The sequence below is a fragment of the Bos grunniens genome, chromosome 10, assembly GCF_055505025.1.
Source record: "Bos grunniens cultivar Pamir isolate PY7600 chromosome 10, Bosgru_T2T1.0, whole genome shotgun sequence".
Classification (NCBI taxonomy): Eukaryota; Metazoa; Chordata; class Mammalia; order Artiodactyla; family Bovidae; genus Bos; species Bos grunniens.
The window spans coordinates 52,309,786-52,334,250 of record NC_141174.1 but is presented as its reverse complement, the minus strand read 5'-3'; the positions used below and the strand labels follow the sequence as shown (position 1 = coordinate 52,334,250).

The 24,465-nt window shown below is 41.6% G+C and overlaps 1 protein-coding gene across 3 annotated transcripts in view; it reads left to right on the top strand.

Moving 5' to 3' along the window:
* The window catches only part of MYO1E (myosin IE), a 220,779-nt gene that overhangs the window by 92,294 nt on the left and 104,020 nt on the right, over positions 1-24,465 (top strand). For 2 of the 3 annotated variants that reach the window (XM_086321234.1, XM_086321232.1), the window contains exons 2-5: positions 517-610; positions 8,923-9,066; positions 19,023-19,112; positions 22,204-22,298. In XM_086321234.1, the coding sequence (XP_086177360.1) occupies positions 8,989-9,066; positions 19,023-19,112; positions 22,204-22,298 (263 nt within the window). In that variant the 5' untranslated portion in view covers positions 517-610; positions 8,923-8,988. The remainder of the gene's footprint in view (positions 1-516; positions 611-8,922; positions 9,067-19,022; positions 19,113-22,203; positions 22,299-24,465) is intronic. The other variant, XM_086321233.1, reaches the window with a different exon arrangement.

Genomic DNA, 24,465 nt, shown 5'->3' with positions numbered 1-24,465 from the left:
TTTATACCATGTTAGGTTTGAACTGTTCACTGATATAAAAGATGATCCTTTTGGTAGCCACGTTTCGGTTAGAGTAAGTGAAAGACAGGATGTTTCTTTTCCTGATGGGAGCCCAATGTTATTTAAAGAAGAGTTTACTATAGCTGCAAGTGGGGATGAACAAACTAACACAGAATAACAAGAGAAGATGGGGAAAGTGTCATTTATACATAGATTTCATTTCATTGTACAACATATTTATCCCTTATTTGTATCTTATCTAATTTTTCACTAAGAAGAACTGTATATGTGTGTATACGTTTTATAAATTGTGTACTCAGTAGAGAAGTAAAACCATCCAGAAACTACACTTAGGTAAATAACCACATCATTTTAACAACTGTTTTGCCATACAGAGATATCATTCTATATTAATAATATGATTATTGCAATTAAAACCAAATTTGGACACCTTACCATCCCTCTTTCTTCTTTTTTTCCCCTCCAAACCTTTTTTTCTCTCCCCTACTCAATTAGCCCAGACACTGTTGCCAGACTGGCCTGTACCATTCACCCTTTGCCCCGATCATGTCATCATGTAAAACCAGCTCTACTCCAAGAAGGATTTGAGGTTGGTGTGATTATCTTCTGGGGGCAGTGCAATGTCAGGAACCTCTTTCTCCTGAGCAGACCGCTGAGAGGCCCTGAGGGCCTCAGAGAGGCTTAGTGATTTGTGGGAGACCCTGAGGATCTTGCTGGGAGGGCTGGACTCTGAGAGTTGCCTGTGATTTTTCTGGGATCAAGTTGATCACAGATGCAACCATACAGCTTGAGGAGTCCCAGGTGATGCCTCTTGTTCCAGCTTTATTATGAACAGCATCCCCTTCTGCAGACCCTCAGTGTCTTGGTTTGCTCTAGTGAGGAAGGGTGACTCTGGCCAACCCTGGCTTAGAAACTGCTGGATCTAGTGATCCTGGAGCCAGTGTCCACACTTGGCCTTGATAATGGTATTGGAAGTGAGCTGTGGTATAGCAGAAAGAGTGAAGAAAAGGAAGTCAGAAATCCCCATGACAGGTCTCAACCCTGGTCCTTTGTCATAGGGATTAACTGAGGCCATGTATGTGGTAATGCTGCATGAATATTCAGCTTTTGATCAGCTCACATGTACCTACATGAGTGAAACTAATGAACACATTTCTACATTCATTGGGCCTCCTACTCTGTGTGCTAACCTCCCATGGACTTTCCCATCCTCAGCCTCTCCAAGCAGAGGCAACTTGGTATGTTATAATTTCAGGCCTCACTTTACCCATTTGTAAAATAGTGGTGGCATGATTGTAATATTCACGTCTTACGGGTATTGTGAGAATCAAGATACCATAAAGCTTCGGCATGTATTTACGGGTTCAGTAAGAGTCAGTCCCTGTTACCTTAAGGACAGAGGGGATTAGGAGTTTTGTGGGCTCCCGACTGCCGTTTCTCACCCCTAGCCCTCACTGTTCCAGAAACACCCCTTCCTTGTGCTTTGTTCATTGCAGCTCAGCACTGACACATACTTGCTTCAGACATCAGTCTTCATACCACCAAAATAGTGTGTGTGTGTGTAGTTGAAACACAATGCTGGCTGACTGTGCCCGGTACATAGACAAATATTTATGGTTGATTTTTCCATCATTTGCAATGGAAGTGTTTTATTCCAGTCAAACAGCAGAACTGCAAAAAGTAGAATACCCAGACTGTCAATTAAAAAGATGGTAACATCTACCAGAGAATTAGATGTCCATGCCTTTCCTGTTATGAGTCACTGGGTCAGAAAATCCCATTAAAAAACAAGTTCAGCTCATCCGCAGGCCAGAGCATTACCCATTGTCCATTGCTGACAATAAGAATATGGTTTCTCTCTCTTTGGGGGTGATTTGCTTATAACATTGGGGGCATTCTAGTCCTAGGTTTTTTGGAAATCACCATCCCCAGAAAATGCTTGATTTCATTGGCATCATATTCAACACTTCTATTTTGTATTAATCAATTAGTTTACTTACTTTGGGTTGCCCTGGGCTTTGTTGCTATGTGGGGGCATTTCTCTAGTTGCAGTGCACTGGCTTCTCGTGGCCGTGGCTTTTCTTGTCGTGGAGCACGGGCTCTTTGCACACGGGCTTCCGTAGTTGCAGCACGCATGCTCAGTAGCTGTGGCGCATGGGCTTAGTTGATCCACGACGTGTGGAATCTTCCCTGACCAGGGATCGAACCTTTGTCCCCTACACTGGCAGGTGGATTCTTATCCACTGTACCAGCAGGGAAGTCCCCAACACTTGTTTATTTTTAAATTTTACTTACACATGCATATGATTTAAAATAGCAATAAAAAAGTACTCTGTGCTGCCAAGTTTAAAATGGAGAGTAAATTATGTCACCTTTTCTTCCCAGGCCTTCTCCCTGATGGAACCTTGTGTATCTTTCAAGAAAACAGTTACAACACACGTTTTTAATGTGTCATTCAATACTTAATTCACATACTGATTGCTATTTTTACACATCTATGGGTCTTGAAGAACTTTCCAAGTCAGCACAGGCAGATTCCTTCCAGTGACCACGTGGAACTCCTCTCAGGGGGTGCCATGATCTGATAGGTCTTCAAACCCTGTGTCCATTTTTCCCCATTACACACTTCGCTGCCGTGAAGAACCCTGTGCATACATCTTGGCATCCTTGGTAGATTTTAAGGTGAATTCTTTAAAATAAAGGTGCTGGATCAAAGAGAGTATGACCATTATTTCTGTTTAGTTAACAGTGTTTATACTGGTCTGTGTGACTTTAGTTTCTATCCCTAGTCCTACACAACTCTCTTAATGATACTGTGCCCAAGAATCTATGTTTTCACACTGTGGTGCTGGAGAGGCCTCTTGAGAGTCCCTAAAGCCTCTGACTGTGGATCAAAACAAACTGGAAAATTCTTACAGAGATAGGGATACCAGACCACCTAACCTGCCTCCTGAGAAATCTGTATGTGGATCAAGAAGCAACAGTTAGAACTGGACATGGCCAACGGACTGGTTCAGCATTGGGAAAGGAGTACGTCAAGTCTGTATATTATCACCCTGCTTATTTACCTTTCATGCAGAGTACATCCTGCAGAATGTTGGGCTGAATGAAGCACAAGCTGGAATCAAGATTGCGGGAGAAATATCAATAACCTCAGATATGCAGGTGACACCACTCTAATGGCAGAAAGCAAAGAGGAACTAAAGAGCCTCTTGATGAAAGTGAAAGAGGAGAGTGAAAAAGCTGGCTTAAAACTCAACATTCAGAAGACTAAGATCATGGCATCTGGTTCCATCACTTCACGGGAAATAGATGGGGAAACAGTTGAAACAGTAACAGACTTTATTTTCTTGGGCTCCAAAATCACTGTAGACGGTGACTGCAGCCATGAAATTAAAAAGACACCTGCTCCTTAGTAGAAAAGCTATCACTGACCTAGACAGTGTATTAACAAGCAGAAACATCATTTTGCTGACAAAGATCCATATAGTCAAAGCTATGCTTTTTCCTATAGTTGTGTATGGATGTGAGAGTTGGACCATAAAGAAGGCTCAGTGCCGAAGAATTGATGCTTTTGAACTGTGGTGCTGGAGAGGACTCTTGAGAGTCCCTTGAACTGCAAGAAGGTCAAACGAGTCAATCCTAAAGAAAATCAACCCTAAATATTCATTCAAAGGCCTGTTGCTAAAGCTGAAACTCTAATACTTTGGCCACCTGATGCAAAGAGCTGACTCACTGGAAAAGACCCCGATGCTGGGAAAGATTGAGGGCAGAAGGGGACGACAGAGGATGAGATGGTTGGATGACATCACTGACTCAATGGACATGAGTTTGAGCAAACTCCAAGAGATAGTGAAGGATATGGGGTCACAAGTGACTGAAAAACAACAAATACTCTCCCTACAGGAGAGCAAGGGTGTGTGTGGCCAGCCCTCCCCTAGACCCTGCCCAACACTGAGCCTCTTGTGTTTACTCAGCTTGTTTGATGGCCTCCCTTTCCTGGGCATCTTAAGGGCACTTGAAGAAGTAAAGTTACCCATTATGTGATCATCTCCTCCCTCCCGGATGAAGCAAAGAAGGAAAGTGCTCAGAGATACTAGTGAGAGTGTGGCAGCGCCCCTGCTGTGGGCAGGGCTGCCCCGGGGCCTCTTTGTGGAAGTGGAGGTTGGCCTTCAGGACAGTACCTGCCTTTGTGCGCTGACTCACCTTTGCTCATCCCGGTCCCCACCCTGCTGAATACACACCAGTTCATGACACTCCGTCTTTTAAAATCAGTGCCCTGGCTTCTTCCTCTCTGTGAGATACTTCTGTGTCTTGGTGCCACCTCTTAAATGTGAGGAGTACACCAGGCCATTATATGGATGTGGGCAAACCCCACGTTTTAAAACTTGAATGTGAATCCATGCTTTTTAATCAGCTGATTCATAATTAGAAATTAACTATGGACCTGAGAAGGTCTGCACTCAATCTTTACCTAGTGGGAGGTATCTCGTTCATGTATATATATTTTTTTCCTTCTTGGCCACACTGTATAACATTTGGAATCCTTGTTCCCACACCAGGGATCAAACCCATGCCCCTTACTTTGGGGGTGTGGAGACTTAACCACAGGACTGCCAGGGAAGTCCTTCTCTTTCAGAACTTGTCAGTGTTAGGAGTAACCTTTATCATCACTATCATTGTTATTATCATTATTATCATTTCTCAGCTGGGGCATCAGCAGCCACATTCCTGTCCTTTGTACAGCAGTGCTTCACTCACCAAGAACTGTTAGGAAATGAAATGCCTTGCTGAGTGCCCCTACTTATTCAAATATTTCCTTTTCTGGTTGGGAACAAAAAGGTGTTACCCACCCAGAAAGCCCATAGAAGAGAAGGAAGCGGTGCTGGCCTGGTAGCCTGCACCTTGGCCATGAAGAAAAATGTCCCTCCTCACCCAGATGGGGGCATCCCTTGGGTCCTCCCCCAGCAGGTGTGGCAGCCTGTCCTGCCCCTCCCCTCCCAGTCAGGGGCAGGAGAAAGAAGCAAAGGGGTTGAGGTTCTGCGCCCCCAGGAGTGCAGTTCTTATCCACATAATTCTAGGACCATAGTTTGTGATCTGATGGCAACTTTCAGCTTCTGCTTCCGAGGATATTGTCCAGGGTTGTAAGATGACAGCCACTTCCCAGTCTGTTCCCCACTTACTCACTGTCGAGTGACTGCGTTCCAAGGAAGGCCTCTGGGAAAGTCACTGTGTGATCAAACTCTGTGGTCCCCTACAGGAAAACAAAGCTGTTGTTCTTTCTCGCTGTGGGGAACATTTAAGCTTCCCTGGGCTGGACTGGAAGCCCGTGCAACCCTGTTTGGTTTCCCGGCTCCCTGATCCAGTTCTCACCCTCTGCTAGAACTGCCCAGCCCAGCCCTCTCCCAGCTTTTATTTACCCATGCGTGGGTTCTGACCTTGCCCTTGGCACTCTAGGCAGCTCAGCCTTCCCCCCTGAAAGCTCCGATTGCTCCCTCTCGCTCTTAGTGTTGCTCTCAAATCAAATGACTCACTGCCTTGCTCATAGTAACTGTCAGTCATTCTGTTGGTTCCTTATCCTCTTGTAGATAGAAGTCTGGAGAACCAGCCAGGGGAACTTTTTTGTGTGGAGGAATATTTGAAACTCCACACAAGGAGTTCTGTTGTACTGGGGAGTAACTGCCAGTAGAAAGAGGACACTGCCTTTGAGTTGGGATAGACAGTAATGTATCACTCTGCAGTGAGAGAGAAAAAAGACAGATTGGACACCAAGATGGACTTGGGTTACATTGAGAAGGCATTTCTGTGGATCAGTACAAACACATACACTGTGACCTAGAGCTCCTCCATTTCTTGCCCTTTGTACACGTTATTTAACATCTACAACTTATTAGTAGCCTTCCGGTTTTGTTCAACTGTGCTTCTATTTTTAGAGAGAAAATAACATTTTGGCCCTCTTTTAAGTAGACGGATATTTATTGGTGTTGAAAAGAAACATACATACTGGTTAGTTACTCCAGGAGCTTAGTTTTCTCTGCATAGTAAGTTTTGCAGGTGTCCAGAAAGAATATTCAAGCTGGAAAAGGAGGGAGGGCAGAGATGTCTCCAGGAATCTTTATCTGGTTGGAAATAGACTGTGGACCTTCGAATGAGATCCAGTGAGTCATCCTGTGGCCAGTGCTTTCTGTTTTGCCACAAAAGGAAGGAGAGTGGTGAGGTTTGAGGTAATTTTGTAGAACTGATGCTGCATGTGGTTCTGAGAAAGTCAAATATATCATATAATGGTTTTCCTCCGCAAGGCAGCATGGGTGGCAAGCCTTCCTGAACCCCTTTTTGGAGCTTGAACCCATGGTGCTATGCTTTTCCCATGATGGCCCGTTCTTGGCTGGTTTTATAATAATTGCTTTCCCAGAAACTCTTAGAATTTGCTGTTATCAAAGGGCCCATATCTCCTGCAGAGAAAACATTATGCAGTTTTTTAAAAGGAAATTTAAAATATTCAGTTCAGTTCAGTTCAGTCGCTCAGTCGTTTCCGACTCTTTGCGACCCCATGAATCGCAGCATGCCAGGCCTCCCTGTCCATCACCAACTCCCGGAGTTCACTGAGACTAATGTCCATCGAATCAGTGATGCCATCCAGCCATCTCATCCTCTGTCGTCCCCTTCTCCTCCTGCCCCCAATCCCTCCCAGCATCAGAGTCTTTTCCAATGAGTCAACTCTTCGCATGAGGTGGCCAGAGTATTGGAGTTTCAGCTTTAGCATCAGTCCTTCCAAAGAAATCCCAGGGCTGATCTCCTTCAGAATGGACTTGTTGGATCTCCTTGCAGTCCAAGGGACTCTCAAGAGTCTTCTCCAACACCACAGTTCAAAAGCATCAATTCTTTGGCGCTCAGCCTTCTTCACAGTCCAATTCTCACATCCATACATGACCACAGGAAAAAACCATAGCCTTGACTAGATGGACCTTTGTTGGCAAAGTAATGTCTCTGCTTTTGAATATGCTATCTAGGTTGGACATAACTTTCCTTCCAAGGAGTAAGCGTCTTTTAATTTCATGGCTGCAGTCACCATCTGCAGTGATTTTGGAGCCCAGAAAAATAAAGTCTGACACTGTTTCCACTGTTTCCCCATCTATTTCCCATGAAGTGATGGGACTGGATGCCATGATCTTCGTTTTCTGAATGTTGATCTTTAAGCCAACTTTTTCACTCTCCTCTTTCACTTTTTTGTTTCCTTCCACCTCCGCCTTCTCTCAAAGAGCCTATTGCCTTTTCTCATCCTAGTTTTGACATTTGACAGATGGTCTTTCTAGATACCCTCGTTCAGAAATTTTTTTCTTCTTTATTCAGACTGCCTCCCACAAAAGTAAACTCCCCCCCAAAAGTGAATTCCTGAGGAGGGAGAGGAGCCAGTCTTGTTCAGTTCAGTGCCCACCACCCTAGTCCAGTGTATGACATGTCCAGTAGAAAGTGTGGAGAACTCCAAGGGAAGAAAGAGCCTTCCAATAGCTTGTCATGTGTTATTTGTCATTATTTCATATGCCTTGGCTTTTTTTTATTGCCTGTGAGTGTAGATTATAATGAACATCCTACTTTGTCTAGTCTTGTCTGGCAAATTCAAAATATTATAGATTCATTTCTCATGGCATCTTCTCCAGGAAGTGGTTTCTGTCTTTCCTGGGGCAAAGGACTCTCCACCCACTCCTGGAGCACCCATTTTACACATGTTTACATATTGACTGTTACTGATACACAAATTATGAATAATTTTGTGGATATCTAGTGTCCTTCAGAAGCTCCCTGAGTGCAGCCACCATGGTGTTCCCATCTGCCCTTAACCCCAGGGCGTGGCACATAGCCCAACACATGGGGATCCCATGGCAGAAATGCCAAGTGATAGGAAATCCTTTCTGGTGCTCAGAGCCACCCCTGGTGTTAAGTTGTAAATCCAGTAAGCAGACAAGGGCTCTACCTAGCCAAGGAGGCTGTGGGATCAGATGAGGTTCTTCTGTCCATAGCATGGGACATAACATGAACATTCTGTGTTCGTGTTTAGACCATCTGGTCCATTTCCATGTATGATCAGTCATCAAAATGTAGCTTATCTTTTGAATGTGTGTGTATATGCTCAGTCACTTCAGTTGTGTCCGACTCTTTGCAACCCTATGGACTGTAGCCCACCAGGCTCTTCTGTCCATGGGATTCTCCAGGCAAGAATATTGGAGTGGTTTGCCATGCCCTTCTTCAGGAGATCTTCCTCACCCAGGGATCAAACCTGCATCTCTTGTGTCTCCTGCATTGCAGGTATATTCTTCATCCACTGAGCTACCTGGGAAGGCTGATCTTTGAATGTGGAAAGTTAATATTGCATCAACAGTGAAAAGTTTATGGATGGAAAGCAATTCAGATGGCTTGAGAAATTATGATCACGTGACATAACTATTGTGGCATACATATTCTTTCCACTTCTGAGTTCTGTCATATAATTTGCAAAACAAGTCTGGAACGTTTCTATGTCATTGCTTATTTTGCCAGTCAGTTCTACAAAACAGTAAGCTTGAAGGAATTATCCAAGCCTAGTGATCATTTACTGTGCCGTACTCTGGATATCGCATGGTGCTTTACATGTTGTTTTATTTAATCCTTATAGCAACTCTGTGAACTGGGTCTTATTTTTCCCATTTTTTTAAAGAGAAAAGCTTAAGTGACACAAAAGCTTAGATCACTTTTCCCCACTTCATTTAGGTGGCAAAGCTGAAATCTGAATCTAGATAGCAAGATATTTGTTTGCTTTGCGTGTTCTTATTTGATATAAGGAATATTTGGGAACTTCGTGACTATTTTTTTCCCCTCCGGGAGAAAAATAAACCACCCTCCTAACTGTGTGTTTTCCATTTGCAGGGAAGCAAAGGAGCCTACCGGTACCACTGGCAGAGCCACAATGTCAAGCACAGTGGTGTGGATGACATGGTCTTGCTTTCCAAGATCACAGAGAATGCCATCGTGGAAAATCTAAAGAAGAGATACATGGACGACTACATTTTTGTATCCTTTATTGGTTTCCTCGGACGTGTCATCTTAGTAAGATGACATCTAACTGATGCTTATGTGTTCAAGTCATTTTCACTATTTCAGAATGTGGCTTTGTACTTTTTGTTCCTTGATTCAGGCTATGGGAAGGGCAAAGATGGTGCTAAAGTTTTTCTTTTTTAAATTTATTTTTAATTAGAGGACATTTGCTTTATAATATTGTGTTGATTTCTACCATACAACAACTTGAATCAGCCACAGGTGTACGTATATCCCCTCCCTCTTGGCTTCCCTCGTGGCTCAGATGATAAAGAATCTGCCTGCAGTGCAGGAGACTGGGTTCATCCCTCAGCTGGGAAGATCCCCTGGAGAAGAGAATGGCAACCGACTCCAGTATTCTTGCCTGGAGAATCCCATGGACAGAGGAGCCTGGTGGGCTACAGTCCATGGCGTCACAAAAAGCGGACGGGACTGAGTGACTAACACACCTCCCTCTTGAACCGCCCTCTCTCCCTCCCCCCATTCCATCCTTCAGGTTGTCAGGGAGCACTGGGTTGAGTTCCCTGTGATACATAGCAACTTCCCACTAGCTGTCTGTTTTACATATGGTAATTATATGTTTCAGCGCTATGGGGCTAAAGATTTTCCTGGTGTTTTTAAAGTTTTTTCCTGCATCAAAATCATGATGCAGCCAAGGACTTCCCCGGAGATCTAGTGGTTACGACTCGGTGCTTCCACTGCAGGGAGCACAGGTTCAATCCCTGGTCAGGCAACTCAGATCCCAAATGCCACAGTGTGTGGGGAAAACAAAAAGATGAAGCCGGTATTCTCTATTTCAGTCCATGGCTCTGTACCTTTGATGTGCTCTAGCCAGGCACGTGGTGTCTAAAACCTGTGCTCTTCCTAAAGAATGTCCTGATCTGCAGAATTCTATCGGTAATGCTCCCTAATTGCAAAGCAGAGACTGACAAGTCCAGACTTAAAAGGTTTAAAAAAGATTGCCTCACGCAAAAAATGTGCCATTTTGCCTGTTTTTCTGCATTCTTATGTTCACTAAAAGAAATAAGAGAAGCGAAGATCAATTACTGAAAATGTCTGACATTCTTGAGTTGTGCTTTATGTTTCAGTCTTAGCTTGCCAGATGCCATTTTGGGTAGGACTGGAAAGCATTCAGAACGGAAATTTGATTCAAATGTGTGTTGACTTCATTATAAACTTCATAGAGAGCTATGGTAGCTGCTTAAGTTCCTACAGGATTCAGGAGTTCTGTTTGGTGCGACTATGTAAAGTTATTTTAGTATAATTATCGTAGGGTTGGTCATAGACAAGCAGGGGTCTGTGAAAATCTGTATAGTAGTACCAGCAAGTTTATGCTCTTGATGGCTCTTGGTGGTGATGCTGTTGGTGGCCTTGGAGGGTGCGGTGTTCTGGATGGCCATTAAAAGTGGAGTCTTTGCAACCATTGTAAAATACATTTTTATGTTTTAACCTCTAAACCTCGGGGAGGTAAAGTCTTCACATCCGTAGCTTCTGTGTATTATTTATACCGCTCCTCTTACTCTTAGATAAAAGCACCCATAAATATGCAGCAGTAGTTTTGCATCATTTCCATCATTGATGAGGAAGGAGCTCAACTTACCAGGTATTTATGCTAATAAACATTATTCCAAGGTACTTGGATGTTTCTAACCAATATGATGCTGTTTCTTGCTTACCATAGGAAATTTTACCAATTATCTGGGTAGTTAAATCCCTAAACCCCTGCTTTTAAGTATTAATAGATATATTTGGATTCATTAAGCACATTATAATAGCATCTTGGTCAGGTGTGGAAGCCCACTGCCTCCAGACAAAACCCGACCCGCCACAGGATTTTATTGGAATGCAGCTCTGCTGGTTGTTTTACTTATTGTCCGCCTCTGCTTTTATGCTACAGTGGCAGACTTGAGTATTTGCAACAGACCCTGTGATCCACAAAGCCTGAACTAAGTATTCTCTGATCCTTTACAGGGAACATTTGCTGACTCCTAGATACCTGTGCAGAGCTTCCTTTAATTGTATGGAAGCAGTTGTGTGCAGTTCTAAGTTTTCATTTTGTTTGGCAAAAAAGCTGAAATATGCTCACTTTATCTAGGCTTATCATTAAAGGGTTTTAATAACTTTTGTGTGCAAGACTCATGGAAACTGGCTGATGATGGACCAGAAAGAGTTGGGATGAATCTGGACAGCCTGGCTTTGAGCCTTAATCTGCATGAGCTTGGTGATCTTATACAAGTTTTGTGATCTGTGTTCCTTGATTTCCTAACCTGTAAAATGGAAGTGATGATAAAAACTTCTACATGAGGCTGTTTAGGGTGAAATGAAATAACAAATGCAGTGAATACATTGTTAGTGTTAGTTATTATTATCATACATTAAGGCAAGTGTATAAGTTCTCTCATATTTCTGAATTATGTTCCAAAACTCAATTATAAAGTTGCTTTTTGGACATTCAGATGCATTTTACCATAGAAACGTTTAAAGGGAGGATTGGTTTATTGACAAGCCCATAAAAGGCTAATTTCCAATGAATGTAGTTGAACTCATTATTTATTGGAATGTTCTTAGAACATGGGCTCATTATTTATGTAGACATGGTTTTTGATCAGCTGGGTTAGAAAAAAAAAAATGGTTATCAGCAGCAGTCCATTAACCCAGACAGGCTCGCTTTTCCCTGTATGGTCATTTACCCCTAAAACACTAGAAATTCCTTAAGAACAGGGATCGTGTCCTTTACATATCTTTTAAAAAGTAAAGTTTAAAAACCACTTTAAAGCAATAAATGTTCATTTAACATGATTTACAAAATGCAGTTAACTAGAAAGGAGAACACTAAAATCCCTTGGAATCCCACCATATAAGGTTTGCTCCTATTAACCTAATATATTTTTAACTAACCAGTTTAATCACATATAGACATATGTATGGGCTTCCCTGGTGGACTAAACAATAAGACATGTGTATACATGCATGTGCCTTCTTGTTAATTTTAGCTGAAAAATGTCACCATCCTGCATTGTTTATTTCTTTCCCACATCATTTTTGGCATGGTGCGTTATATTAAGTGTTTGTTGAAAATTTGTTGACTATGAAGACTTGCTTTTTATATTCAGACAGCAGAATTCTAAAATGACTCACACCGAGGGGGCTGATTCCCAGTCTTTGAATTAATGTCTTTGAATCAATGACTGACTAATCATGTGTTCTAGCAAGGAAATGAGTTAGTTGACCACTAATAGACTTTCTGTTGTAGAAATCTCTGCCCACTCAGTATATGAGAAATTTGACATCAGTGTGCTTTCTGGCAATAGCACAGAGCAGCTTTCAGCTTTGAGGAAGCTTGGTGGCTCTTTTGGATGTTTATGAAATAATACCAAGGGTCTAACTGCAAATCTTTTCCTCTAATAGGAGATAAATCAGTTTAATGCCAAGGGAATATTATTATGATAGGGTCCCATTGGTATTGTAAATGAGTTTCCCCTCCCTCTCTTCTAAGCTCAATAGTGAAGACAAGAAGAGATTCAATTTTAGATTAAGTTATAATATTGTTCGTTTGACCTCTTCTGCATCTAATAGCAGCATTGTCTTGTGCTGAAGGTCAGCATTTGGAATGATCAATGGTTAATGCATTCAAGCTGACTGCACATTTCTTTGTTCCACAGTAGAAAAAACAATCTGCTTAGAAAATGCGAATGTTGTCAACCAAGGAAAACCCATTTTTTCAGTTATTTATCCTAAGACCAGGAAGGTTTCATTTCCTGTCTATTTTTCCGAAGCGTTGCCACCCTTCTTACAATTTCAGTTCTAAAATATAGGAGGGAAACCTTGCTGTGTTCACTCTCTGCTTGGTGAGACATCACTTACAGCCACTGGGCTGACAAAAATAGTTCTTGAACAAAGCACTACAGCCTCACTGGGTCCAGCTTTCTCCAAACTTGTTTTTCCTCAAAGACCACACTCAAGTGTGCTTGGCGTTTTCAACCCTTCAATTAGGAGTTGAGACACTTGTGCCAGACCAACCAGAGCTCAAAGCAGTGCCCTTGTTCCAAGTGAGGTTTCGCCCTTTGCTGTCAGTTCATGTTGGGGTTTGGGGGGGATGTCCCTGCAGTGAGATGAATGTGGGTCTGATGGCCAGAGCCAGGGGCTCAAGTTCCATAATTTCCACATATGTGACTTCACACGTCACCTCACCTCCCTGTGCCACCTCAGTGTTGAATCCAGGGAGGTTGACTAGATCAGTGTGGGCAGTTAGAGGGAATTCACTGGCTATTAAAATGTTTTTTAAAAAAGTTAAACTCTTGTTACAAAACAGAAAGAAACTCAGAGACTTAGAAAACAAACTTATGGTTGCCAGGGGGAAGGGATAGTTAGGGAGTTTGGGAAGGTCATATACACTCTCCTACATTCAAAATGAATAGCCAACAAGGACCTGTTGTATAGCACATGGAACTCTACTCAGTGTTATGGGCTAGCCTGGATAGGAGGGGAGCTTGGGAGAGAATCGATACATATATATGTATGGCTGAGTCCCTTCATTGTTTACCTGAAATTACCATAACATTGTTAATTGGCTATACCCCAAAACAAAATAAAAAGTTTAAAGTTTAAAAAATAAAATAGAGTATGAGCTATTTTAAATATAAAAAAAAGTTAAACTTTTCCTTATAAGACCATTAAAAACAAATTTATAGAAGCAGCAGTACCATCACATTTCATAAAACAAAGAATATTTTAACACCCCCAAAATAGAAAGGAAATAGTTTAAGAGTAGAGGATGGCCCTTTATACTGAAAAAATCAGACTTTATGAAAAATTGAGGGCTTTGTTTCTCTTTTTGTCATTCTTGTTGCAGATTAATGAAAGCTTATGGATCCACGGACAAACATTTGGGAGCCAGTCAATTAAAGATCTGTTGGCTCTCTTCTGTCTTGCATATTCTGTTGGCAATAATGAGATGGCATTTATTTTATTTCTTTTTTTTAAAAATCATAGCCTTGTATATCTACATACAATTTGAAAGTTAGCCTTGGGCCACACCTTTCTAGCCAAAAGTTATGTGGATAGAGACAGTGATGAAACAGCTTTTTCCAAAGGTGCACCTGAATTATGCAGCAAGGAGTGGGAGTGAGTATTGGAGTTATCTGCAAAGTGGCCCAACCCAGTAGAAGACCTGTGCTCTCTTGAAAGTAGCTGAGGTGTCTGCAGACCCAGGCAGGTGGGAAAAATATGTTTGTTTCCTTTAAATTCCAAATCAAATTCTCTTGTCTCCATTCTACTTTAAGTAGCTACTTAGCATAGATAGGAGCTACATTATCCATTTCAAACCGAACTTTGCTTTTCTGGAGTTCCCCCTCAAATAATACTTCCCATGAGAAGCCCTACTGAGATCCTTCTTCCAATCTGATTCACAACTGATTCATGATTGGCCAGGAATACTCCAAAAGAAGTTTTTTTTCTCTGAACATCTCCTTGCCAGAATTTATATAGACTACTTAGTGAAAATCAAGACTTTGTCTTTTTACACAGCAACATAGCAGATTATTAACAGTGAAAAAAAAAAAAAAAAGAAATGTTGCCTCCTATAGGAGTTCTTATGTTAACCCAATCCAGATTTATTTATTGGAGAACCAAGGTTGGGTTCAGTTCAGTTCAGTTCAGTCGCTCAGTTGTGTCTGACTCTGCGACCCCATGGACTGCAGCACGCCAGGCCTCCCTGTCCATCACCGACTCCCGGAGTTTACTCAGACTCATGTCCATTGAGTCAGTGATGCCATCCAACCATCTCATCCTCTGTCGTCCCTCTCTCCTCTCGCCTTCAGTCTTTCCCAGCATCAGGGTCTTTTCAAATGAGTCAGTTCTTCACGTCAGGTGGCCGGAGTATTGGAGTTTCAGCTTCAACATCAGTCCTTCCAATGAACATTCAGGACTGATTTCCTTTAGGATGGACTCATTGGATTTCCTTGAAGTCCAAGGGACTCTCAAGAGTCTTCTCAACACCACAGTTTAAAAGCGTCAATTCTTCTGCACTCAGCTTTCTTTACAGTCCAACTCGCACATCCATACATGACTACTGGAAAAACCATAGCCTTGACTAGACAGACCTTTATTGGTAAAGTAATGTCTCTGCTTTTTAATATGCTGTCTAGGTTGGTCATAACTTTTCTTCCAAGGAGTAAGCGTCTTTTAATTTCATGGCTGCAGTCACCATCTGTAGTGATTTTGGAGCCCCCAAAAATAAAGTCAGCCACTATTTCCACTGTTTGCCCATGTATTTGCCATGAAGTGATGGGACCAGATGCCATAATCTTAGTTTTCTGAATGTTGAGCTTTAAGCCAACTTTTTCACTCTTCTCTTTCACTTTCGTCAAGAGGCTCTTTAGTTCTTCACTTTCTGCCATAAGGGTGGTGTCATCTGCATATCTGAGGTTATTGATATTTCTCCTGGCAGTCTTGATTCCAGCTTGTGCTTCCTCCAGCCTAGCGTTTCTCATGATGTACTCTGCATATAAGTTAAATAAGCAGGGTGACAATATACAGCCTTGACGTACTTTTTTTCCTATTTGGAACCAGACTGTTGTTCCATGTCCAGTTCTAACTGTTGCTTCCTGACCTGCATAGAGGTTTCTCAAGAGGCAGGTCAGGTGGTCTGGTATGCCCATCTCTTTCAGAATTTTCCACAGTTTCTTGTGATCCACACAGTCAAAGTCTTTGGCATAGTCAATAAAGCAGAAATAGATGTTTTTCTGGAGCTCTCTTGCTTTTTTGATGATCCATTGCATGTTGGCAATTTGATCTCTGGTTCCTCTGCCTTTTCTAAAACCAGCTTGAACATCTGGAAGTTCACAGTTCACATACTGTTGAAGCCTGGCTTGGAGAACATTATTTTTGAGCATTACTTTGCTAGCATGAGATGACTGCAATTGTCCAGTAGTTTGAGCATCCTTTGGCATTGCCTTTCTTAGGGATTGGAATGAAAACTGACCTTTTTCAGTCCTGTGGCCACTGCTGAGTTTTCCAAATTTGCTGCTATGGCTCAGGTCCTCTAGCAACTCTTTTTTTTTTTTTTTTTTTTTTAAGATTTTTTTTTTAATGTGGACCATTTTTAAAGTCTTTATTGAGTTTGTTACAATTCTGCTTCTGGTTTTTTGGCGATAATGCATGTGGGTTCTTAGCTCCCCAACCAGGGATGGAACCTGCACCCACTGCCTTGGAAGGTAAAGTCTTAAACACTGGACCATCAAGGAAGTCTCCTCTGTTGTTCAGTCACTAAATTGTGTCTGACTCTTTACAAACCCATGGACTGCAGCATGTCAAGCTTCCCAGTCTTTCACTATCTCCTGATGAACTGAGCATAGGGAGCTTGGTAATCTGATCCAATCATCCCATCGTCTGTTGCCCCCTTCTCTTCTGCCCTCAATCTTTCCCAGCATCAGGGCCTTTTTCAATGAGTACACTCTTGCCAGTCCCCCTCTGGCAGCTCTTTATTCTCTGAATGCAATGATCAGTTCATTCAGGTGGCATTCATAGTAGTCCCTTTACAGCTAAGGAAGAAGCACCCGTTCTCCAGATGTAGGCGTAGACATCTCCCTCTTCTGAAATGAATGTGATCATAGCAATGCTGTATTTTCTGAATATTGAAAATTTCTCATGCCTTAGTTTCCTCCTAGTAAAATAGGATTAAAATAGTATCAAGGTTGTCATCAGGAACTTAGATTGATGCCATCATTCTGAAGGAGATCAGCCCTGAGATTTCTTTGGAAGGAATGATGCTAAAGCTGAAACTCCAGTACTTTGGCCACCTCATGTGAAGAATTGACTTATTGGAAAAGACTCTGATGCTGGGAGGGATTGGGGGCAGGAGGAGAAGGGGACGACAGAGGATGAGACGGCTGGATGGCATCACTGACTTGATGGACGTGAGTCTGAGTGAACTCCGGGAGTTGGTAATGGACAGGGAGGCCTGGCATGCTGTGATTCATGGGGTCGCAAAGAGTCAGACATGACTGAGCGATTGAACTAACTAACTATACACGTATGTGTTCTATCAATGTTTGTTTTTATCAACACTTGTTGAGTCTTGGCTGCAACACCACGCACACTTATGACCTCCTTACTAAATCTAACAATAAATCTGTTCTAAATCTTACCTCAAAAAAAGTTGGCTTCTAATCTGTTGTTGGCCTTCTCTGACTTTGGCACTTGGAACCACGTTTTCTCTTGGTCCTTCTTACATAATTCTGGAGTGATTTTCAGTTATGATTCACTGCCTCATCTGCGTTTTCTTTCAGTGCCGTGGTCTGCCCCTGTGCCTGAGCAGTGCAGGGTGTATCTGGGTGTGCTGTGCAAAGGCACCTAGCTTCTCTACTGCCACTGGGTTGGCTGAATTAACTTTTTGACCAACCCACTATTTCACGTCCAGCCCTTTTGAATCTGAAAATCTTTCTGTTTAGTGAAAAAGCAAGCAAAATTGCAGCCAAATCATTCCCCATTCTCCCCTTCATGTATAAATATTATTTTTTAAATATTATATGATCCATTCCACACTTGACTCATTTGTGTTCAATAATACTAACACTGCTTCTCAGAGGTGACACGGTGAGCATCTTGAAGTATATGAATTAAGGAACCTGCCTCTACTATATATCAGACATTGTGCTGAGCATTTGATACTGTATTGCTTAATTCTCATAACAAAACGTATCAAGTAGGTTCTATTTACCCCATCATCCAATCACCACCACTCAGAGATGAGACTTGCCCAAGGCCAGAGTAGAATAGAACTGGGCATAGGGAGCTTGGTAATCTGATCAAACTTTATTGTGTTGCTGTGTTTGACACTCAGGCCCTAATATATAAATGTCCCTTTGGGGAAGGAAATCTCACTGCTTTCAGAGATCAAACCTGCATCCCCTGCATTGTGAGGCAGAGTCTTAACCACTGGACCACCAGGAAAGTCCCGGCTTTACATTCTTAACTGCAAAATTTCTAAGCATTTAGAAGTCATTGATTAAAAGAAACAATTTTGAGTATTGTGTATGTTTTGTTTTTTGTTGATGTTTGCATTTTTTAATGGTATTTTACATCTGTTCTCTCTGTTGTCCACTGCTGTATATCCCCAGCGTATGTAACAGTGCCTGGCAAGTTGTAGACATCCAATTTGAACTAGTTTATTGTTATATGATAAATAGAAACATTTTGTATGTTATAATAGCACTTCATTTTGGGGACATAAGTAACACGTTTTCTTCTGAGGGGCCTTCCAGAATTTCCCATACATAAATAACACCTTCTTCCCTAAACCTGATCTATGCTCACTTGTGTCCGATTCTTGGAGACCTCCATGGACTGTAGTCCCTCAAGACTCCTCTGTCCTTGGAAGTTTCCAGGCAAGAATACTGGAGTGGGTTGCCATTTCCTTCTCCAAAACCTGATCTATATGTGTTTGTAATTTTCTGCTCTGAATTCTACTTATGGATACAACTCTGTTCTCCATGGCTTCTAAAGAGCAGGACTGTTCAGTTCATCTTATATCCCTCTGTTTATTAAACAAGTAAATGAATATGTTCTCAGTATACCTAAGAGATACCAAGGAAAAAATATTTGCTCTTTTTAGTCCTTGATCATTTGTTTTTGTTTTTGTTTTTTTCCCAGCCATGCGTATCACCAGTCTTGAGAGAATGTGTTTCAATTCACTTAAAGTAATGATTTATTTTTATAACACCTTGGTAATTAAGTTCACTACTCTTCCTGAAGAACAAAACCTGAACTACTTAGTAACTGCTTTTGTCTTTATTTGTAATCTTTTAGAAAACAAACCCATGAGCTTTTCATTGGGACAATCGTTATAAATTCTTGATAACATCTGGTTGCTTAATTCGAAAAATGTGTAGCTGTGAAGATTAATGATAGACCTTAACTGGATTTAAATTCAGACATATATAGGATCCGTATTAATCTCAGTCAACCCTTTCAAACAGATGCCATATTTTGGGGAAAAGGAAATTGAAATGTACCAAGGAGCGGTAAGTTACATGCCACATAAATTACTGCAGTGTTTGGGGCTTTTATGATGTATGGGCAATTGAAGTTGGCCATATATTTGCATTTTCTTATATAAATTATTTATTGGGCAGCTTAAATAGGTGACATTGTTTGATTTTTTTAATGATGTGCTGCTCTTTAGAGTACAGCTCAGAAAAAGCATAGGAGTATTAATATTGGAACGTTATATACAATGTTAGTTTAATGGAATGTAGGACTTACAGCTTTAGGCATCTTCCTCCTTCCACATACGTCACAAAACTCTAAAGAGTAAAAAATTCAGTAACTGGTAAAAAATATAAATTGGGCAATGGGAACCATTCTTTCCAAATCACTGAAACCGTGGCTATGACTGGAACATAAAAAGCAAATCTTTTTTTATTTCACTTATTAATGTGACACCCTCATCCCTATTCAGGCCCAGCTCCGTAGCCATTTCAGTTGTGACATAAAAATAGAATCTGTAATCCTAATTCATATATTTCATTCTCTGGCTCATCACTTCCCCAGGCCTGCCCATCTCTACATCTTTTTCCTTCCCTCTTTCCTTTGCAGCAGAAGCACAAGAGCGTTCATTAATCCTGACCCCTGGAAAACAAACAAAAGGGAGCCCACACAAATTCATCAGTTGAAGTGGAAGGCAATTTACCCAGAGCAAGAGCCCACCCCATTGTTGCCAGATGAATGGTGCTGGTAGCTGGAGCCGAAGGAGGCTGCCACGCGAAAGACCTTTGATAATGCTGCCTTTATGGGAGCCCAGCACAAGGGAAGCACTGTCAGCAGAGGCTGGGCCCTGCCCTGGCGCCCTGATCAGGAGGGCCCTGGGGCAGCCGCGACGGAGCTGGCTTGGAGTCTGCAGTGACAGCCAAGGCAGGGTGGATGGAAGCGCTGTGTATTCGTGCTGTTTCTTTCCAGTTCTCTGAAAAGCGTTCTCGCATGAGTCCCTTTTAGACCATTCATCTTTTGAAGAGTTCTTTTTAAAGAAATGCCCTAGAATTTTAAAAAATATTTTTATTTTTAACTGCTGATGGCAACAGAATGTTGTAAAATTGGTATTAGTGCCAGGTCCTATGTTTATATTTGCAGCAATAATAAAGCAGTCCTGGATGCTGGCTGTGTATTACTATGCATGCCTATTTCACAGATGAGGAAACAGAGGCTCATAGAGGTGAAGTAATTGAATCTATTGAGTGTTGGAGCTAGAAATGATGTCAGGTCTCAGTGACTTTCAGGGGTTTTCAGGCAAGGGCAGAATCAGGTAGAGGCTACCTGATTGTGGCTGCCCTACAATTTTCATCATGCATGCTCCATCGCTTCAGTTGTGTCTGGCTCTTTGCGACCCTATAGACCATAGCCCACCAGGCTGCTCTGTCCAAGGGATTCTCCAGGCAAGAATACTGGAGTGGGTTGCCATGCCCTCCTCCAGGGATAATTCTCATCAGTAGCTGAAAAATACCATGAGCCCAGAGATGAGAAACCAGTTGGAAAAATAGTGATACACAGAGGTCAAGTATAACTAGTTAAGTGGCTTTGAGGCCTTACTGGGCAGTGACTTGCCCACTCCTTTCCCTCCACTGCTCACAGCTTTCACTCCACTCTATTTCCATTTTTTATTTTTACTTTTGGCTGTGCCATGTGGTATGTGAGGTCTTAGTTCCCTGACCAGGCATTGAAACTGTGTCCCCGGCAGTGAATGCATAGCGTCTTAACCACTGGACTGGCAGGGAATTCCCTTGTTCTCTTTTCTTTTCCTCTATTTCCAGAGAGGTATTAAATGTAATCATGAATGAGCATCCTGCAGTCCCATCCGTGCATCCCCTTGACTGTAAAGTGAAGGCAGGGATGACATATTTTTGTCCCTTTATAGAATTATCCAGCTCAACAGTCCCAGGAATGAGTTTTAGACCTCACTGAGCAGTTTCCCTCCTGGGGCCCCTATTCACACATAGGGAGCCGTGGGCACTGGATACACCGGTGCTTAACTTGGGTGCAGACATCAAAGCAGTCACCCCTCCTTGTTGCTCAGTTCTGATCCGCCAGAGCTTGCGATGAGTGGCCATTTCTGGGGCAGGCCCCTTATGATATAGTAAGTTGTTGTATAATAAGACTCAAAGTTGGAATGCAGTACATTCTACTTTACCCCTCTGTGTTTCACTAACCTTTTCTAATTACTTTCCCGTGCATTATTTCAATTACCTTGTGTGGATAGCATGGACCTTGTTATCCCCACTGTAGAGATGGGGACCAGAGAAGGGAAGGACAGAGTCTAAATGTCTTCTCACTCTTCTGTTACATAGTCTTAAATTTAAGGGGTGTTCTTTCTCCAGCTTTCCACCATATGAAGTGTTTTTCTTTTTAGTGACTTTGGTGGGAGTGGTAGAAGTGCCAAGACACTGAAGAAAGCAGGGCTGAAGTTGTCCTGACACAGTGAACTTCCTGGTGGATTTATATTATGCATAGCTCAGATATGCCATGAGACTCAAGTACAAACCCACTCTCTTGGTGTGCTAGGAATTTTTGCTTTTCCATGTTGAGATGGAACAAACTGGTCAAACCTGTTTATCCCTCTAAAGAACCACACCTCCTGCCTTCTTCTAAGGAAAATAAGTTTTTTTCCTTATATTCTAATAGTCTCAGTTTCCTCTAGGGTCCCAAGATCTCCAACTTGCCTCTTAGGGAAAAAAAAAATAATGTAGAAATTCTGACTTAGTACAGGTAAGATCCAGGTTTTTAGTAGGCCTCTCCTAAGACCTGTTGCCCAGATGCCTTTCAGAGACCTTTAGAAATGGAATGTGGCCTGCAGAGGCGTGCTGCGGGTAGAAGGGCGTGGTGTCGGAGTACCTGAAGACCGTGGGCCGTGTCTGAAGGCTGAATCACTCATAGGCCTACAGAAAAGTCCTTCCAAATTCCTTCCGTCTTCATTGTGTTGGGTGTACCTCCTCAGGACCTTGGCAACTTTATGATTCTTGTATTACGCAGCCTTTAGGCCTATACAATGGCATGTTCATTTCCAAAGCCGAGAGAAGAAATGTGTTGCTTTTATCTGACCATGGTTTTGTTTTGCTTTTCTAGGCACAGTATGAGAACCCACCACATATCTATGCTCTTGCAGATAATATGTACAGAAATATGATAATTGACAGAGAGAACCAGTGTGTCATCATCAGGTATGGAAAAGAACATTTTTGGGTCCAGGGAACACAAGATCATGCTGTACATAGGATGCTGTCAATGAGCGATGCTTTTGCAATAGTTGCTCATTTCAGAGTCTGGTTAATGTATCTGAGTAACAAGCAGCCTGTTAGCTTTGCCTTGGTGTATTTTATAACTTCAAATCATAAAGCTTCGAGCTTCCACGAGGTTGCTTTTTGTACCCATGTCACTTGAAGCATTAAGGCTTTAGGGCACATGGTTCTAGCTCAGTCTTTCTCTGATTGTCATCAGGCCCGGAAATAAAAATCTCAAGACACTTCCCCTCCCATTTTGGATTGTATTGTGGTTTTACTCTGAATTGGAGATCCTTTATGTTACAAGTATAGTAAGCATGTGTCACTGTTTTGTCGGCTGGAGTCCTTTTTTCTAGGTCCTTTTTCCTTAATATTTCAAGTTTGAACTTTTTTGTTTTTTTTGTTGTTGTTGTTATTTGCTTTTAATTTTCTGAAGGCATTACTGGTCAAAGCCAGCATTCGGCATCCACAGCTATATTTCGCAGTCCTTTTAACCTGACCCAGCTCTGAGTCTTTGCTGGCTTGAAGTGCTTTTACAATTTTGTTTACTGTTACAAACATTTTCAAACATACAGGAAACACAAGCAATCCGTATTTCCATCACTTAGAACTTGGCAGTTATTAACATTTTGTTCATCTTTTTAGTGCTTTAATTTTTTAATTCTTAATTTTTTTTAATGAAAAATAAAGGAAAAAATCCTATTTTTAATTTACAAGCATACACAAAATTATGAAAAGTATTATAATAAGCCCTGTGTATCTGTCATCTACTTTATACATTTATTAATATATGGCCAACCCTGTTTTCGGAGAAGGCAATGGCACCCCACTCCAGTACTCTTGCCTGGAAAATCCCATGGACAGAGGAGCCTGGTGGGCTGCAGTCCATGGGGTTGCTAAGAGTTGGACACGACTGAGCGACTTCACTTTCACTTTTCACTTTCATGCATTGGAGGAGGAAATGGCAACCCACTCCGGAATTCTTGCCTGGAGAATCCCAGGGACGGGGGAGCCTGGTGGGCTGCCGTCTATGGGGTCGCACAGAGTCAGACACGACTGAAGTGACTTAGCAGCAACCCTGTTTTACCTAGTCCTTCCACTCTGCCCCCACTTGATTCAATCCTAGGTAGAAAATAATTTAATTTGTCAGTAATTCAGGGTATACCTCTAAAAGACCATTCTTATCACAACTGAAAAAAAATGAGTAATTCCTTCAGTATGATCTAATATTATCAGTATTCCAATTCCACGATTGTCTTATAAATTCTTTTTTTTTTTTTACAGTTGATTTATTTTTATTTGGGTTTCAAAGGCTCATGCTTCATACTTAGCTGTGTGTCTCTCAGGTCTTATAATCGTTAATACTTCTCTCTTATTCTTTTTGTTTTCTTGGTGTTTATTTGTTAAAGAAAAAGGTTTGTCCTGTAGAATTTTCTGCAGTCTGATGACAGCTAGTTGCATCCCATGACTTTGCAGTATCCCCTATATTTCCTGTAAATTGACAGGCTTTGAAAGCTTGATTAGGTTCAATTTCAATTTTTTAGCAAAAATGCTCCATCATTGATGCCTTGCACTTAATGCCTGTTTGGCTAACTTTTTGTGATGTTCAGATTTCCAGTGAGTCCATCTATTATAAATTCTCATTTCACAATCATTTAATTAATGGTTGGAAAATAAGTTTCTAATTGTATTCCTTCTATATTAATTTATTAATTGGAGTTCTCATTTGTTTATCATAAAATACAATCTAGATGGGAAAATTGGATAAAAAGCTTGACTTGTTATTTTCATTTACTAATTTTTGAGACAATAAGTTGATGCCCTAGCAGACTCCCAAAGTATAATGTTTGTGTTTTAAGTATCATTCTATACTGGTGGGTTTTAAATACCTTACCTGTTTAACTACATTGCAGTTTTTCTTTTAGGTTCAAATAGTCTTACCTTTGGCTTATGAGAGTCCTTTGTATTGGCTCCTTTGTCCCTTTGATGTGACTCCAGTAGTCTTTGATAGTTTTCTTGTATAAGATGTTCCAGGCTTATCTTGTACATTTTCTGCCAAGCCTTAGGTTCAGCCATTTCATCAGAAAGCCCTGGCTCATTTTAATGG